Here is a 17,807-nt window from a genome sequence, read left to right as displayed (position 1 = left end):
ATAAATATGATAAAAATAAATAAATAAATAAAACTGGCAGGCTTAATTGGCTTTTGCACCTGAGGTTAGAAGGCTACAACCTGGACCAGTGTCCCCTTTCCATCTTGTCTAATTCCCATCGCAACAGAGCAAGGCCTTGTGTTATCAGTTTAGTGATGTGAGGAGAGAACTTCTTTTCATAAGAGCATCCCTGAGGAAATGGGGCTGACCACTGTGGCACCTCTACTCTTACAAATTTACCACATGTACGGCAGCAGTGAGTTTGGTGTGGTTACACCATCTCTTCAGGAGCAAACCAGTGCTCTTTGGGTTTGGCTTTAGAACTGTATGATGCACAGCAGCCACACATAGTGTCATCACCAGGACAGGGTGATTTGAGGAATTGGAAAAAGTTGAATACCTGGAGGGTCCTTTGACACATTATACTTTCTCCCTAGAGCTCTCCCTGTGGTTAGGAACTAGGCCTGTAGAGAAGCCTGTGAAATATAACTTAATGATTCCTAAGAGTTGTATTCACACAGATAAATTTTTAAGTATTTTGTGAGGCCAAATCCCTGTAGGACTATACAGCTCAGCCGGAGATTGGGTTTGGACTTGGCAGAGACTATGGGCTACGTCCAGCTCCGATACCAGCCATCCTATGGCCAGGAGGTCAGAAGGTGTTCTTAAGAGAATATTATGGGTCACTTCACTTCTAAGAATATATAAGATTCTGACCCTTTTTCCTCAGCCCAGGATGTGTATGTAAGCAATAGCCTGAACTGTTTTCTCAAGTGCAAACCAAACTTAGGAGGAGAAATGATGGGGATGAAGCCCCTGTCTGCTCATTTGTTCATACTTCACAAGAAGCCTCAAAAGCCCCTCAGGTGTCCAACCTCATGACCGTTCCGTGTTTCCTTTCTCCCTCCAGTCATGCCAAGCTGACCTCGTGAAGGACAACGGTCACAAGTACTTCCTCTCCGTCTTAGCAGACCCATACATGCCAGTAAGGACCAAACCTCGTTTTTCTTTGGGTGGGCCCAAGCTCAGTGTCCTCTCTCTCTGCTTACACATGATGTTTTGCAGTTCCACTGACAAGAGACAAGGTGGCTCTTGATTAGTTGCTCACTGGACGGCGTCTCCACAGAGGACAGCCAGGCTGGGAACTCAGACATGAGGTGGAGGAGGGGGCCTGCTCCCTTGTCCACATGATATTCTGCTGTATACCATGCCCCTATGTAACTGGCATTAGTTCATCTGTGTGCTCAGGTTGGGTCAGCTTGCTTTGCACCCATCAGCTTTCACTGCACACCTTTGCCTTGTAGTGACAGCTCTCCCTCACTGAACTAAATGGACAAATAAGCACACACACACCCCCGATACAGTACCTTCAGTGTCTCCAAAGGCCCTAGAACTTGACAAATCCAAAATTCCTAAGTGCAGGAAAAAGGGGGGAAGGATGAAGGAAAGAATAGGTCACTTGAAATTTCAAGTTTTAAATACTTTTGTTAAATTGAAAATTAGATGAAGTAAATAATAGCTTATATACTGCCTTCTTATAGTGCTTTATTGTTAATTTCTTTATTCTTTAATTCTACCTCCCAGCATATTGAAGATAAAATAGATGTAAATAATTTATTACTGTAACTGAACATTGCCATAATGTTTAACTATAGCAGCACATTTACAAAGGTTTACATGACTTTGCTTACAAAAAAAACCTTTGTATGTAATTTTACCCTCTAGTTGATATTCTAAACTAAATGATGACGACAGTGGTGAGCCAAAGATACAGCTCAGTGACACAGTGCCTGCCTGGCAACACAAGGTCCTGAGTTTTATTCCCATGATAATAAATAAATAAATGAATAGAAAAAACACCAACAACAGGATAAACAGTACTGGTATATGGAAGGTAAATAATAATACTTATGTGCTTCACTTAAGTGATATTCTTAAACACTATCATAGGCAATTTAATATACTTTATATGAGTTTTGGAAATAACTACTTCCCTGTTCTCCAGGGTAAGAATACTATACAAATCAAACAAGAGATAATGAGCACTAAGCTGCAATTTACAACAAAACAGTGAGCTCAGCTGACATGAAGAAGGCCCACTTTAGCTACTCCAAGTGAAGGACATAGCTGAATTTGAAAGAAAGAGAATTCTCAAATGCCAGAGACTAAGAAACCCATGGAGAGCTCTGGTAGGCAGCAGAGGCACCACCGTGGCAGCTTCAAGTCGGTGCTCTCCATGAAGACCCTCAGTCTTCAAGGGCTGCAAGGCCCTGCTCACTCCATGAGCCTGCAAGTCACACTCTGACCCTCATAAAAGAGGACAAGCAGGGTGACTGTTTGTTTCTCTATGCTTGGTGAAAAAGAAAAGGGCCATGAGGATAAACTGAAAGTAGAGACCTACTCCACTCACAATGCAAATTCTGAGTTCCTCTACCCACATGTTAGAGCCATAGCAGGAAGTCATCGTGAAAAACTATAAGCAGATCCTCAAAATCTCTTGGGGTCACACAGGACCCAGACCCTAAGCCTTGCTGGAGGATGCCTGCAGACCCAGGCAGGAAGAACAGGCAAAGGATAGGAGCGCACAGGGTCACAAAGGAGGCCTGGCACCCAGAGCAGCTCACAGGGCCCCAGGCAAAGGGAGATCAGCATGAATGAGCATGTTTAGAACAACTGAGTAAGACAATTTCACTATGTCAATCATTAAGCCCTGTGTTCTGCAGAAATAGTCTTCTGTCTGCATTAGACAACAGAGTATTTTTTGTGTATTATTTATCCTCAGAAACAATAGATTCAGGTGCTGGCGTGATAGCTCAGTGGACTAAGCACCTACTTAAGCTTAGTCAAGCACAGGGACCAGGGTTCCATCCCCAGCACCACATGCCGCACCGGCCCCACCCCGGGTGTGCTGAGCCAGCCACTGAGACCAGGGTGGTGGCGCCTATAATCCCAGTGCTGGGGAGGCTGAAAACAGGAGGATCACTACGAGTGTGAGCTGCATAGTAAGACCCTGTACCAAATACATTTTAAAAAATAGATTCAAAAAAAACAGTTAAAAAAATAGAGTCTGTCATGGAAGAAGAGAGAGTTGTCATCATTTGAAAACTCAGCAGATGAACTAAAAACAGAAAAGATGTGCAATAAAAAGTCAGAGAAAAAAAAAAAACAGGAAAAAAAAATAGAGAAGGTGCCTCCTGGGTGTGCAAGGGTGAGGAACATAGTGAAAAAGTTCACTGTCACTAACATTCAGAAAGGCAGAGGCAGGTTTCAAACATTGTGGCTGAGAACTCTCCACATTGGAAGATAAGAATGAGTATTTGGATTTTAAAAGTACAGTGAATCCTTGAGAAGTTAAATAAAAACAAATCCATATGGACAGAACACAGTGAAAGTAATGAATATCAAAGGCTCATGCCGTGAAAGCAACCAGAGCACACAGGAAGGTTACCTGCAAGGGGTGAAAAGCACCACACAAGTAGCACAGTCTCACTGCAGCACCAACTCTGGCAACGGTAGGGCAACCTTTGCAGTACTGAAGAGGTAACTGCCCACTGCACTTCCCTGCCTAGCTGTGCTGCCCTGGGGAGGGTAAGAAATTAAAGCACCACTAAGAAGTCAGAAGTAGGCTGGTTTCCAAATGGATATGGCACAGAGAAGAAGGAAGAAAAATTGATCAATCCAGAAAAAAAAGTTAGACTGTTCCTTTCATTCATTTTGCTATCACTGTGCTTGAGCAGGGGACAGTAGGCTTACATAGAAAGCATAGAGGATGAGCAAGCTGGTCAACAATTTATATGAATGAACTCCATTGATGACCTTCTAATGGAGGGCACAGGCTGGCTTTGGCCTGTGCTGTGGCATTAGCCATCAAGAGAGCAGTCTGTCCTTTAACAATGCTGTTCTTTTTTGTGGTCAAATTAGACAGCAAGGAGGCTGGCTCTCATTACTTCAGTTAGATATATAGCTTGTCCTAAAGGTTCTGAAAGATGACATCACTCCACTGAGGGAACCATTCATCCCTCCTGTAGGAATACACATTCATAGCTGATTCTTGTTTTGCAGGCTGAACACAGAACCATGACAGCTTTTATTCTCGCTGTGATTGTCAACAGCTATACCACTGGGCAGGTGAGTGCCACAACAGTTGCAGCACCCAGAGCCACCTACCCACCTAGTATTGCAGGGGAACAGCAGTACAACCCAAGCCATGTTGTTTAGAGAGAAGACTGTTGTTCTGGTGGTCTGATGGCCAGTCACCTGAGAAGGTGGAGCCACCAGAGCATACCAGCAACGGGCAATAGCACAGGAGAGTCAGGTAAAATGGAATCACTGAGGTTTAAAATAAGGAAATTGAGCAAGTCTTGCAATGTGACGGAGCAAGGCTTCCTGTAATTTGCGACCCCAGCCAGTTTCTTTCTGCTGGGTCCTGGGTCCCAGGGCAGAGAACCACTTGTCTGTCATGCTGCCCATCCAGGAAGCCTGCCTCCAAGGGAACCTGATCGCCATCTGCTTGGAGCAGCTCAGCGACCCGCACCCCCTGCTGCGCCAGTGGGTAGCCATCTGTCTGGGAAGGATCTGGCAGAACTTCGACTCAGCACGATGGTGCGGGGTAAGGGACAGCGCCCACGAAAAGCTCTACAGCCTCCTCTCCGACCCTATCCCTGAGGTGAGTCAGCCTCACAGATGTGGTTCCAAGCCGGGTCTGGTATCAGGTCTGTAGTTGCCCCTAGGATACTGTGTGTGAAAAGGTCCCAGGAACAGCACACAGAGCCCTACTCAGACCCAGCACAATTTTACATCTAGGAAGTTCAGGGTTGCACATGGTTCACAGGAGTAGGACACAGGAGCCCCATGCTTAACGACCATTTGTACAGACTGAGAGCCAGTGTTCATAAGCTATGGAGTGCTACAGGCTTCTTATGGACCCTGGGCCACATCTTTGCTTTGTTGAGGGGGACCCAGGCCAGCACCTCAACCTCTGTCTTTCTGGTGAAGGCTGCAGAGACAGGTCAGTGTCTGCCCCTGAAGGCCAGAATGCTAACTTCCAACCCTGTGCAGGAACTAGGTGGGCTCCTCAGCCAGCTGGTATGGGGGCTGTCTGCCCCCAGGACCCTCACCCAGTAGGGCAGCTAAGAAGGGCTCTCTGAGGTCTCCTACCCCAGGTGAAGCTGAACCCTAGACTCTGTAGTCCCTCTAATTTCCCTCTTGAGTCAACCTCAGCTGCCAGTGACACTGCAGGCCATTTGCCCTCACTGCTGTCTTGGGACCAGGAAACAGTAAGGTCCTCTGAGAAGGAGAGGTCCTCATGCAAAGATTTCCTCAGGAAATAAATTTACTTCCTTTGCAGTTTGTTATCCAAAGGGCTTAGCGCATCAAGAAATACAGAAGCCAGGGATGGTGGTGTGCAACTGTAGTCATGTGAGTTTGATTGAGGTCAGCCTGGGCTACGAAGTGAGTTTGAGGACAGCCTAACTGCATGGCAAAACTCTGTCTCATAAAAACAAAACAAAAGTACACTTAATAGCTTATTCCTTTCTGCTGGTGGATACCGCGGAGGAAGCATCATCAGGCTCTCTTCGGACTGCCGTCATGTCTAAGTCAGAGTCTCCCAAGGAGCCCAAACAGCTACGGAAGCTCTTCATCGGAGGGCTGAGCTTTGAAACAACTGATGAGAGTCTGAGGAGCCATTTTGAGCAATGGGGAACACTCACAGACTGCGTGGTAATAAGAGACCCGAACACCAAGCGTTCCAGGGGTTTTGGGTTTGTCACTTATGCCACTGTGGAGGAGGTGGATGCAGCCATGAATGCAAGGCCACACAAAGTGGACGGAAGAGTTGTGGAACCAAAGAGAGCTGTCTCAAGAGAAGATTCTCAAAGACCAGGTGCCCACTTAACGGTGAAGAAGATCTTTGTTGGTGGCATTAAAGAAGATACTGAAGAACATCACCTACGAGATTATTTTGAACAATATGGAAAAATCGAAGTGATTGAAATTATGACTGACCGAGGCAGTGGAAAAAAGAGAGGCTTTGCTTTTGTAACCTTTGATGACCATGACTCTGTGGATAAGATTGTCATTCAAAAATACCACACTGAACGGCCACAACTGTGAAGTGAGGAAAGCCCTGTCCAAGCAGGAGATGGCTAGTGCTTCATCTAGCCAAAGAGGTCGAAGTGGTTTTGGAAACTTTGGTGATGGTCATGGAGGAGGTTTTGGTGGCAATGACAGTTTCGGTCGCGGAGGAAACTTCAGTGGTCGAGGTGGCTTTGGTGGCAGCCGTGGTGGGGGTGGATATGGTGGCAGTGGAGATGGCTACAATGGATTTGGTAATGATGGAAGCAATTATGGAGGTGGTGGAAGCTATAATGAATTTGGCAATTACAACAGTCAGTCTTCAAATTTTGGACCCACGAAGGGAGGAAACTTTGGAGGCAGAAGTTCTGGGCCCTATGGAGGTGGAGGCCAATATTTTACCAAACCATGAAATCAAGGTGGCTATGGTGGCTCCAGCAGCAGCAGTAGCTATGGCAGTGGCAGAAGGTTTTAAACACTTCCAGGAAACAAAGCTTAGCAGGAGAGGAGAGCCAGAGAAGTGACAGGGAAGCTACAGGTTACAACAGATTTGTGAACTCAGCCAAGCACAGTGGTGGCAGGGCCTAGCTGCTACAAAGAAGACATGTTTTAGACAATACTCATGCGTATGGGCAAAAAACTCGAGGACTGTATTTGTGACTAATTGTATAACAGGTTATTTTAGTTTCTGTTCTGTGGAAAGAACAAAGGGTTTTAATGTAGACCTTTTTTTGCACCCATGCTGTTGATTGCTAAATGTAATAGTCTGATCATGACGCTGAATAAATGTGTCTTTAAAAAAAAAAAAAAAAAAAAAACAGTACATAACATTGCACTGATGAAATGAGTTGCAGAGGACAACCTACAGGAAGGTAGGACATAAACAAGATGTCTCCTCAAGAACTAAGGCCAACAGAAAGGCAACCCATATGTCTCTTTACACAAAGTGGTCATAGAGCTGGTCTGAGCGTCCTCACAGCCAAAGAAGGCAGAAACAGTGTCCCTGAGATAAATGAATGCTGGTCAGAGGAAATGCACTCTCCTCAGCCTAAGCCCAGCAGAATAGCCTGGTCTGGCCCTGCAACATAGACTAGGCCCTGTCACATTTGCTGCACAGAATAGCACAGGCCAGCCTCCTCTTCTTCATCCTCACCTCAGCTACACATGGACTTAAAGCAAGAAAGCAGTTTCCCTAAACTGTCAACATGAGGCAAAGTGAAAACTGGAATTTGAAACAAAAAGAACAAACATGGCTCTGAGAAATGAGGTACCATTTGGGAAGTGCTTCAGAAATCTGCCAGGCTTAGAAGAGCTACCCAGGAATTGTCATGTCTACCTGTCTTAGGACAGAAGGCAGTGGCAGAGCTCACTGGGATAAGACTGGTATTTTCATTCAGACTGAGGCTTGTAGGTTGGATGCCACAGATAGGGAGTTAGAGAAGAAATGATTAGATAGGCTTGCTTAGCAAGGAAATGGAGGTTTTCCTGTGTTTCAGCATACACTTCCTATGTCATCCTCACAGCTTCCTCACCTTGTGGTTACACGGTAACAAGTAACCACATTGGACATAGACAGCCTCCCAGGGTGAACCCAGGCTCTTTGGTCATTAAACTTCTCTAGTACTCATTAGTATTAGTGATATAGCTGGGCCAGCTGTGAGCATTGGAATATCTTTTATATCACAGTCCTGTGCTCTTGTGAGGGAGACAAGTGACCATGGAATCAGAAGTATACCTTGGAGAGTTGAGGAGATAGTTCAGCAGCATAAGCACCTGCCTGGCAGATGCAAGCTTCTGAGTTCAATCCCCAGTACTGGGTTAAATAAAAGTGTACCTTGGAGTCAGAGGACCTGGGGACATGGGGCCCTTATAGGGTGCTAGCAGGGGCTTAAGGAATGGCTGAGGTTCAACTCCTCTTTGAGGAGCAGGGAGCCTCAGGGCACACAGCCAAGAGAGGGTCACCTTGCTCATGGGCAACATGAACCTTGGCTTCACAGAAAGAGGTGGACAGAGGGCCTCTGATGCACACAGGTTGGCTAGGGAGAGGTGGCCAAATTCTGAGTCTTCAAACAGGGCATAGGACCCTTTTCCCTGCTGCCATGCTCAGCCACAATGTTAATCATGATGCTGGTGGTCTGAGCTCTCGCTTGTCCTCAAGCTAGTGAAATACACAACACTTCAGGTCTGGCCCCTTATAGAGAAAACAGGTGTTTTTCCTAGGCAGTTCTGTATGGCATGATCCCCCTGAAGGCCTTTTTTCTTTTTCTTTTTCTTTTTCTTTTTAATGTTATATATTTGGTACAGGGTCTCACTACACAGCTCAGACTTATAGTGATCCTCTTATTTCAGCCTCCCCAGCACTGGGATTACAGTCATGCACCACCACACCCAGTTTCGATGGCCCACTCAGCATGCCCGGGGCAGGAACAGTGCCAGAGTGGCATGTGGTGACCAGGATCAAACTCGGGTCTTTGTACTTAGAGGACAGGCACTTAGACTGCTGAGCTATCTCCCCAGTCTCCTAGAGGCCTTCTTAAGATATGATGGCCTGATTTCCTCTTCTTCCTGTACATTGCTCCTTCATCTGACTCAGAGGCACCTGTGGAGTTCACATGTAAACTAAAAGGAGCATGAAGTACACAAACCCAGGAGCAGCCACCCTGGACTGTTGCTGAGCCCAGGCACTGTGCCACCTGCTTTGCGCAGAGTGGGAAGCTAAGTATCTTTTTAGAGCCTAAAGCCTGCTATTCATGCCATGGCTCTCAGGGTGACAGATGCTCATGGGGGCAGGGGGGTTGAGAGCCACCAGACTTCCCATCCTAAGTCGCTGTGACTCTGAATCCATCTAAGTGTGTGTGCTCACTGGCTGTTCCATAGAGCAAAGTTTTAGTACCATTTGTTGAAATTTGGGGATTCTTGTATATTATTTCATTAAATCTTCCCACAGCCTCATGCAGGATATGTAGAGATAAGGAAATAGAAGCTCCATAATGCCTGCACTCTAGAATCACACAACCTTGGAGAGGAGAGCTGACCACAGTCCCCAGACATCATGGCCAGTCAGGTGTCATTTGCCTCACTCTTTCTCAGTCCCCAGGGACTTGGCCCACTCTAGGCCTCCACTCTGACAGTCTATGTCTCCAAGGCCCACGCCTTCACCACTTCTCTCTTCCTTGTATCCATGACTCAGCCTAGCCCTTCCCCAGAGCTCAGGTCTTTCAGCCACAAATCCCAGGGTACCTGGCTGGTCCATTGATTCCAGAAGAAAAACAGTTCCCACCTCCGCTCCCTGACTTTTGGCCCTTACATTGAAACCTTGATGATACATACTTTGGTTCCCTCTGGCTTTTTCCCCTATTTCTGCTCCATCAATACAAGTATAGCTCTGGACTTAGAGTGCTGTTCAATAGTACTTGTGGAATTGAGTTGAGCTGTGCTTATCCGAACTGCATTGGATTAACTTGTAGACAGTCTCGTTAGAAATGCAGACAATAGACATTCCAGCCATGGGCATGTCTGTAACTCTCTGTCCTCTGTCTTACAGGTCCGCTGTGCAGCCGTCTTTGCACTGGGCACCTTTGTGGGCAACTCTGCTGAAAGAACAGACCACTCCACCACCATCGACCACAATGTAGCCATGATGCTGGCCCAGCTGATCAATGATGGGAGCCCCATGGTCCGGAAGGTATGTGGCCCTGGCTCTTGAGGCAACTACAGAGCACAATGAAGGCTGAGCCAGCACTACCTATCTGGGACAACAAGGACTCAGTTTCCTTCTTTGTGCATCATGTAAATGCAGGTCATTAAATACAGATTTCTTGAGTGTGTTTCCTCATCAGACACTTATGTGCCTCCTTCATCTGAAGGTGCTTAGCAGGCTGTACCTCCTGAAGCTTAAAGGACTGGCCCCTTCCTGCCCAGGGCACATGCAAATGTCTTTCCATTCAGCAACAGCAGTGATCCCCACACGTGACAGAAGGTTTATGCAGTGTGTCCCATGCCTTGTCTTTGCCAGTGACAACATAAAGCAGTTTTATAGACTTAAAAAACTCTTAGCCATTCAGCCATAGAAGTATCATGGTTGTTTCAGCCTCTATAAAAAGCTGGTTCCATACAACCTCACTTCCCTGCTACTATCCCAGCTAGAAAAGTGGGTTGGGAGAAACACTCTGGTTTTCTGGTGGTCTCATGACAAACCTGGTGGGTGTTTCTGAGTGGAGAATGTGTTTCAGGGAGTCAGGAAGCAAAAGAGCATACAGGTAATGATAGATATGTGTATTACCAGCTTCCTTCTCAGTGATTCTAAGCAGTTATAGTTGGCTGCCTAGGAGATGGATCTGTCTGCAGTTGGGTGTGGCTCTAGGATTATCCATGTGGAGAGCAGTCCGTAAGACTGACTTGAGAGGGACACGTTTGAGCAAATTGCTTCACCCCGGCTCACAAAGAGAGGATGCATTGCATCTTGTATCCTCTTCTGAAATCAATCCAGTTCCATATGCCAAATTTTCTAGTGAGATCTTTAAAATATGCAGTTAAGTCCCAGCAGCTCCTGCCCAGGAACTTTGGTTAGCTGCATCTCTGGACCTGGCTTTCTTTAGCCTGTGCACAGTTATTCCTCATCCCATGTCAGGCTGCTTTAAGTGGACATGACTGAAAAGCATGGCAGATTGGTACTTTTACTGGCTGTAAAAATTCTTTCCAAAGTAAGAAAAGGCTTTTTTTTTTTTTTTTTCCCCAAAAATAGCATAAAAATAGGATGATAACTATAGTGCCCCTCTGAGTTTCCAGATTCAGGAACGTGGTTCCCAGGAGCCTACCTGGGGTACTGCCTGACAAACCTTCCAGTGTATCCAGCCACCTTTGTGTGGCTCTGTATGTACTATTCCTGGCTACCTAAGTTTTGAACAATTTAATAAAATTTTTAAATGTTTAAAATTTCAACTTTCAACTGATCTATTCTTTTCCTGCTTGTGATTTCTCTTGTCCCTTTGAAGAGCACAGGTCCTAGATATTAGCATGTTCAAGGGTAGTTCACATCTCCAGCATGAGCAACTTGGTGTGCACTAGCCTTTAGGGCTGCATATTGTCCCCTGTGGCCTCCAAATGTTACACCATTAACTGTAAGAGCAGCTGAGCCTCAGAGCTGCTGCTGACACAGGTGCAACTGTCTGTGCACCATTGTGAAGGGCCCTTTTCTGCACCTGATCTCTCATTCAGAGCTTCACATATGAGCTCTGCTCATGTTGGGCTCCAGAACGAGCCTGCAGAGGTGAACAGTAGCTTCAGCTTTTAGAAGCACAAAGCCTGTTAATAGTCTCTGTAGCCTGTCATTATAGCCTCCCAAAATGAGTAGGCTGTCTCACTGGAAGTGAGCTATACTCTTAACCTTCCTTTGAACAATGGGCTAAGTTGTGCAGCCATCAGTAATGTGACAGGAAGAAACCAAGGAGTACATGAGGTTGAGGTAGGAGAGGACATCGAGGAGAGAAGGGGAGAGTAAGAGGGGAGGGGAGGAGAAAAGAGAGGAACCCACAAAAGGACCCAAGGGTACCTATTTATCTAGAGCCCTTTCTGTCTGGTTCACTAGAAGCCCTCAGCACTTTAACAGAGGTCTCCCAGCTTTAGGAGTCAGGGGCTTCATGCAGCAAGCAAGAGGTTGTTCTAAGTATCTTTCTTTAAAGAAGAGGGACTACAGATAAGTTTGTTAGAGCTATATGAATAGCAATAGGGAAAAGTATTCACTTTTTATATATGTACATTCCAATTTTGTTCCCTAAAGCTCTTTCAGATGTTCAAGAGCCCAAGCTGTAGCACTAAACTTAGTAAAAAAAGATATAATTTGTGCCCATTCCTTGGACTGAACCATTTGGGCCTAAAGATCTTGCTTTTGTTCTAGGATTTTTCTCATTCTTTCTCAAGAAACTGAAACCTAGTATGGCTATAAATATTTTGCACTAAATTGAAAGAGCCTGCTTCATCTTCTCAGGTGTGTCCTGCTTTGGGCTGGCTCACGAGACTGTTGGGTCAGTTTGAGAGATGCATTTTTCAGCCCAAGGTTGCCGGACTAAGTATAAACAAGAGGCCATAATATCTCATACCTCACCCACTCTGGAGGTGTGGAATCTGTACCATGGCCTCAGAAATTCTCAAGTTTGGTTATTCTTCCTTAGCAGTCCATAAACAGATTCTGGAAGATGTGCAGGATATTCCATCAAGGACCTTCAGAAGCCACTTGCCAACAACCTTGATTACACTACTTGTTCCAAGTCTGCATCCATGCTGGTTTGTGATGCCAGGGGCAGACCTTCTTCCTACTCACAGTGCAAGCATCGGGCTTTAGCTTGTAGGTCTCCTGTCCAGTCCATTTCTAACCCTTGTAACTATACCTTCTCTTTCTTGGCAGGAGCTAGTAGTGGCACTGAGTCATCTGGTAGTTCAGTATGAGAGCAATTTCTGCACAGTGGCTCTACAATTCATGGAAGAGGAAAAGAACTACCCCTTGCCTTCTCCAGCAGCCACAGGTACCTCAGCTCTTGGGAGCCACAGACCCTCCCCAGGCTTTGCCAGAACTGTCAGCAGATACAGTGAGGCTAAATCCAAGCTTGGATTTCTGACACCTTGCTTTGGGTAATCCCCAATATTCCCATTGTCTTGGGCATTTATCAGCCTTCAGAGGACAGGAAAAGAGGCCACACTGACCCTCTCACTCTTTTCTTTCCTCTTTACCCATTTTGGAAATAAAATTTGTGGAAATCTTGAAGGATAGTAAACCTTATTCAATAGGAGTTTGCAAAAAAGAACATTAGCCATCTTCCTGTGATGAGCAGTTGAATCAGTGTTGTTGTTTTCATGTTTCACTGAGTCATGTTAGGAAGCTGCTCTGCTCACATTTGTCTTTTTCACAGGAAGATCCAGTCATCTCTTACATTTATATTTTATCACCTATGCACTGCCCCTCCCTCCAGATCGTAGTAAAGAAGGCTCATGATTGATAACCAAGCATTCCTGCTTTTAGGCAGTGAATAGGGGAAGTGAAGAATGAGCTTGGCAGAAGAAAGCACCAGTGAGGTAGAGGTGGAGTAATGCCAGCAACTGGGGGTCCTGCTGGTGTCCTGACCCTGAAGAGCCAGGCATTGCTGAGCACCACATGTGGACTTTCAGAGACACAGTTGCTGTAGTGCCCTGTGTTATCTTCTGTAACCTAACGATAGAATTATAGACTATCAGTCCTCGTCCTCAGGGATCTCAGGTTTATGTGAGGTTTCCAATGAGATGTCCTTCCTTTCTTCTATTGGCCTTGTGGTCCTTGCTGCAGCCTCAAGAGAGGCAGAATGCTCCCATCCTGAAGTCTGTCACTAGTTATTTTCCGTATTCCTCTTTTCTAGAGGGAGGGAGTTTGACCCCAGTGCGAGACAGTCCATGTACCCCCAAACTTCGTTCTGTGAGCTCCTATGGAAACATCCGAGCTGTCACTACTGCGAGGAGCCTCAACAAGTCTCTGCAAAATCTGAGTTTGACAGAAGAATGTAAGACCCTGGAAATGGGGTGCTTGGATTGAAAGGTTTGGGTATTACTAAGAATCATTCATCTAAGCAAGATCTACTCTGCCTCTGTCACCTTCCCTACTATAAACTGGTGATTGGCCAGTTGTTCTTGTGTCTGGAATCTCTCCTAGACATATGTGTAGCAGAGGTGTAGTTCTGTACCCAGAATGGCTAGGGGCACCTCCAGACTTGAGCGAAAAGCCTAAGCACAGCTGTCTGTGCTGGGGGGTGCAGTCGCAGAGATTGGGGTGCGCCATACCTTTGTGCACACACGGCACCTATGCATCTGTATTAGTGTGTATGTCTGTATGCACAAGCACATGTGTTTTTGCTATTTGCTTGTGTGTCTGTGTGCATATATGTGCATGTGTGTATCTCAGTCTCTACACAGTTGGTATATGTGCGTGTGTAGTGAGCGTTCCTTTTCAGAAGACAACACACATTTCAGTCAGTTGGACCCTTAGCTATATAATGGGAAAAAGGGCCCCGGGCACCACACAGACACTGACACTGTTGTTTCCAATAGCAGGTGCTGCAGTGGCCTTCTCCCCTGGGAACCTCAGCACTAGCAGCAGTGCCAGCAGCACCCTGGGCAGCCCAGAGAATGAGGAGTACATCCTGTCCTTTGAGACCATTGACAAGATGCGCCGTGTGAGCTCCTACTCTGCACTCAACTCCCTCATAGGTGAGTCAGGTCACGTAAATGGCCTGATCTATTTCATTCAGGTAGAAAAGAATATATTAACTAGGTCATGTGGAAGCAAGAAGCAGGTCTTGCTGTGGGACTTGCTTGCAGGCCAGTCTAAGGGTACATAAGCCAGGCCACATGTCCTGCAGGAGGGCTGCCAGAAAATCCATCTATCTTTGGATGGATGAATGTCCTCCTGTGTCTCAAACCCTGTGATGTAGAATGGTGGCTCCAGCTGAGAGTATTTTTGTCCCCAGGACTCATGTTGGTTGTCACATGGGTACTGCTGGCATCAAGTGAGTGGAGGCTAGGGACCATGCCCTGCAGTACCCAGGAGGCCCTGCAGAGTCATGCTGAGAGATTGAGGGCCTGCTGAGTAAGCAGAGGAAGTTGCTCCCCTTTGAAGACCCTTGGCACCTACACACATGCTCGCACACATACATACACACTCACGCACACAGTACCCCCACTAGTCCAGCATTTGACCTGCTCTGCTCAAAAAGGAAGATTTTCAAGGGCTGGAGAGATAGCAAGCAGACTAAGCACTTGGTTAGGCAAGCACCAGGGCCAGGGTTCGATCCCTAGCACTACATGCCACGCCAGCCCTGCCTCCGGGCACAGTGAGCCAGCGATGGAGTCTGGGTGTGGTGGCACATGTCTGTAATCCCAGCATGAGGGAGGCTGAAAACAGGAGCATCACTACAAGTTCCAAGCTATTAGTGAGACCCTACACAAAAAGGACAGAGGGGAGGCAGATTTTCTCTTGTCCTACCATCAACAGCAGGCTCCTGGGTTCTGAACCCCAAGTTTCTGGCACCACACAGAGGAATGGGAATTCACTTTGTTTCCTCATCATGTGGCTGTGTTCATCTTCAGATTGCTATAATACTTTTAGGACCTAATTAGGTCCCCGTGTTCTAACCTGCAGAGTGGTTTTTAGGCTTCCCTAGAGTTTTTTAAATTAAGAAACATTTGGATACATGAAAATGACAGAGACTAAAACAAGAAACCTGTGTATTATGTTCCCAACATAGAAAATTATAGGGTTGCAGCCCTAGCCCCCTCCCTATCCCACTCTCTCCTTCTGTCCTTCAATCTTTGGACTCCTGGCAGGCACTTGATGGAGGCCTCTAGCTTTGCCTAATGCCACATGTGACCTCAGTCTGTGTATTTACTCCACTTTGGTATTTGTATTTACCTCTGGGGGTCACCTCAGTTTTGTTCATACACCTTCATTTTTTGCCACAATTTAATTATTTGCTTACCTGTTAAGAGGCACTAAGGGTAGTTCTGATTTTCTCTTTTTCTCTCCTTGTTTAATAAGCACACTTGGGCTCTGACAGCCCTGCCCTGCTGGGCTTCCAGGCCCTGGACCATCTTCTGCCTCCATCCAATCCTTGACCCTTGGAAGAACCAAGCAGTTCTTGACTGCTCCTTGGTCCCCTAGAATCCTGGTCACTTGGCCTCTCCACAGAAGCCTCCCGGCCCCACCCCAGTGCAGACTTGCTTTCTGATTCTGTGTCAATTTTCCTGCTGTGTTTTTCTCCTAAAGACTTTCCTATCATGTTTTTCCTGGATTTACGATTTGTTTGGTCTATTTCCCAACCCTGCCTGCATGTGAGCTAACACATACTAGGTACTCAGTACCTGTGTAAGGGAGTATGCTGGAATTTATTCACATATCCCCTGGTTGTAGTGAGGCAAAGCTCATATATGGGCCTCTGCATCTCCACTTCTACAAACTGTTAAATGTGTGCAGATGTTGCCTTGCGCTACTGGTCTTTCACTAATTTGTAGGAGTCCGCCAGAGCTCTGGGTTGTGATTCATGGTTGAATATACCACTAAATATGTCTCTTCATCTGACTTTATGTGTGTAGTACCAAATAACTTTTACACCTTTTTCTTTCAACCTATGCCTTTGTCTCTTGAATTCTTCTTTCCTCAGTGTCCTTTTTTTTTTTTTTATTTTAGGGAAGGGTCTACAGGGTGTTCAGGGTCTCACTACTAGATTAGACTTATAGTGATTTGCCCGTATACAGCCTCCTGAGAGTTGGGATCGCAGGCATGCGCCACCACACCCAGTCTCAATTGCCATCTCAGGGCACCCCAGGGGTGGGGCCAGCATGGCAGGCTTGGGGATCAAACCCCAGCCCCTGCACCTGCTTACAGGCGCTTTCTCAATGTCTTGATATTCTATAATTTTAAATTTTCCTTTGTTATGCTAATGGCTACACAGACCTGGGGGAGCCTGTTCCTGCTGCTCCCCACAGGCCTCACCAGTTGTCCTTTTTCTTTCCAACCTCTATCCTTTATCCAAGAGTGTTTGGTGTCCCTTGTCCCCAATCAAGCTCCAATGCTGTGGAGAACTGGTCCTGCATGTCCCAGAGGTCTTGTATTCTGAATAGAGAGCTCAGAGTTGAATGGGGACAGATATCAAAACAAGGCTTCACTTTGTTCTTTCTTCCACATTTTCTTGATGATTCTTAATGCTTTGCTCTGCTGTATAAATTTTGCAATCAGCTTTTCTGTTTCCACAGCACAATACTCTTATCAGAATGTTGTTTGGAATTGCTTTTAGTTGATATATCCACCTGGGAGGACTATCTTTGCAGCATTGAATCTCCCAGCCCTGGCGGATGTTTTCTCTTCATTAAAATTTCTCTTAACAACCTTTAAGATAGTTTATCACTTTCTGTATTAAAGTTACAGTCAGTTTATTTGAAATACCTTAGTTAGTTTGTGATCCTTTTGCTTTAGTCTCCTGAGTAGAGAGTACTGCAAAATGTGTACCACCATACCCTGCTAGAATGTTTGTAATTTTAAGTAATACCTTTTTTAATCCTCATTTGACTCTTTTGTTGCTAGCCCTCTCCAAAAAAGTAATTCAAGTATGTGTTCATTTCATCCAAGAGAGAAAAACAAAGATTTCTAATTTTATAGTTTCATGCATTTTTTCTTAGTTCCCCGGTTGCTAGAGAATTGACACAGCACCTCACACACCGAAGGGAAATGTTCTACCACTAAGTTCCAACCCCAACCCCTTTCCACTTCTGTCTGTTCATTTGTTTTATATATTTGGTACAGGGTCTCACTACGCAGCTCAGACTCGTAGTGATCCTCCTGTGTTGAGCCTCCCCAGTGCTGTGTTTACAGTCATGCGCCACCACGCCTGGTCTCTGTGGCTGGCTCAGCATTCCCAAGGGTGGGGCCAGTGCGGCATGTGGTGTTGGGGATGGAACCTGGTCCCTGTGTTTGCCTAAGCAGATGCTTAGTCTGCTGTGCTATCTTGCTGACCCTCCTTTTACCTTTAGAAATAATATTTGCTATAGTTTTGGGGGGTAGATAATCATCCACTTATAGAAATGTCTACTCTCATTTGTCAAAACTTTTATAAGTAGAAATTCCCATTCCTTCTAGTTAGTTAAAAAGATTTTTTTCACAAGTGAAACATGTTTTTTCCTTTTTTTTTTTTTTTTTTGGTGGAACCGGGAATTGAACT

General features: G+C 45.8%; 1 protein-coding gene across 2 annotated transcripts in view; it reads left to right on the top strand.

The window, feature by feature from the left end:
• The window catches only part of Rptor (regulatory associated protein of MTOR complex 1), a 427,093-nt gene that overhangs the window by 354,091 nt on the left and 55,195 nt on the right, over positions 1-17,807 (top strand). The window contains exons 14-20 of one of the 2 annotated variants that reach the window (XM_023699242.1): positions 911-985; positions 4,063-4,128; positions 4,475-4,666; positions 9,620-9,760; positions 12,479-12,596; positions 13,461-13,601; positions 14,149-14,304. In XM_023699242.1, coding sequence (XP_023555010.1) covers positions 911-985; positions 4,063-4,128; positions 4,475-4,666; positions 9,620-9,760; positions 12,479-12,596; positions 13,461-13,601; positions 14,149-14,304 — 889 coding nt within the window. Of the gene's footprint in view, positions 1-910; positions 986-4,062; positions 4,129-4,474; positions 4,667-9,619; positions 9,761-12,478; positions 12,597-13,460; positions 13,602-14,145; positions 14,305-17,807 lie in introns of both variants that reach the window. The other variant, XM_004639505.2, reaches the window with a different exon arrangement.

The sequence above is a fragment of the Octodon degus genome, unplaced genomic scaffold (genome assembly GCF_000260255.1).
Source record: "Octodon degus isolate 3935 unplaced genomic scaffold, OctDeg1.0 scaffold00112, whole genome shotgun sequence".
Lineage (NCBI taxonomy): Eukaryota > Metazoa > Chordata > Mammalia > Rodentia > Octodontidae > Octodon > Octodon degus.
Note: the sequence above shows the minus strand (reverse complement) of the source record. Positions and strands in the feature narration are given on the sequence as shown.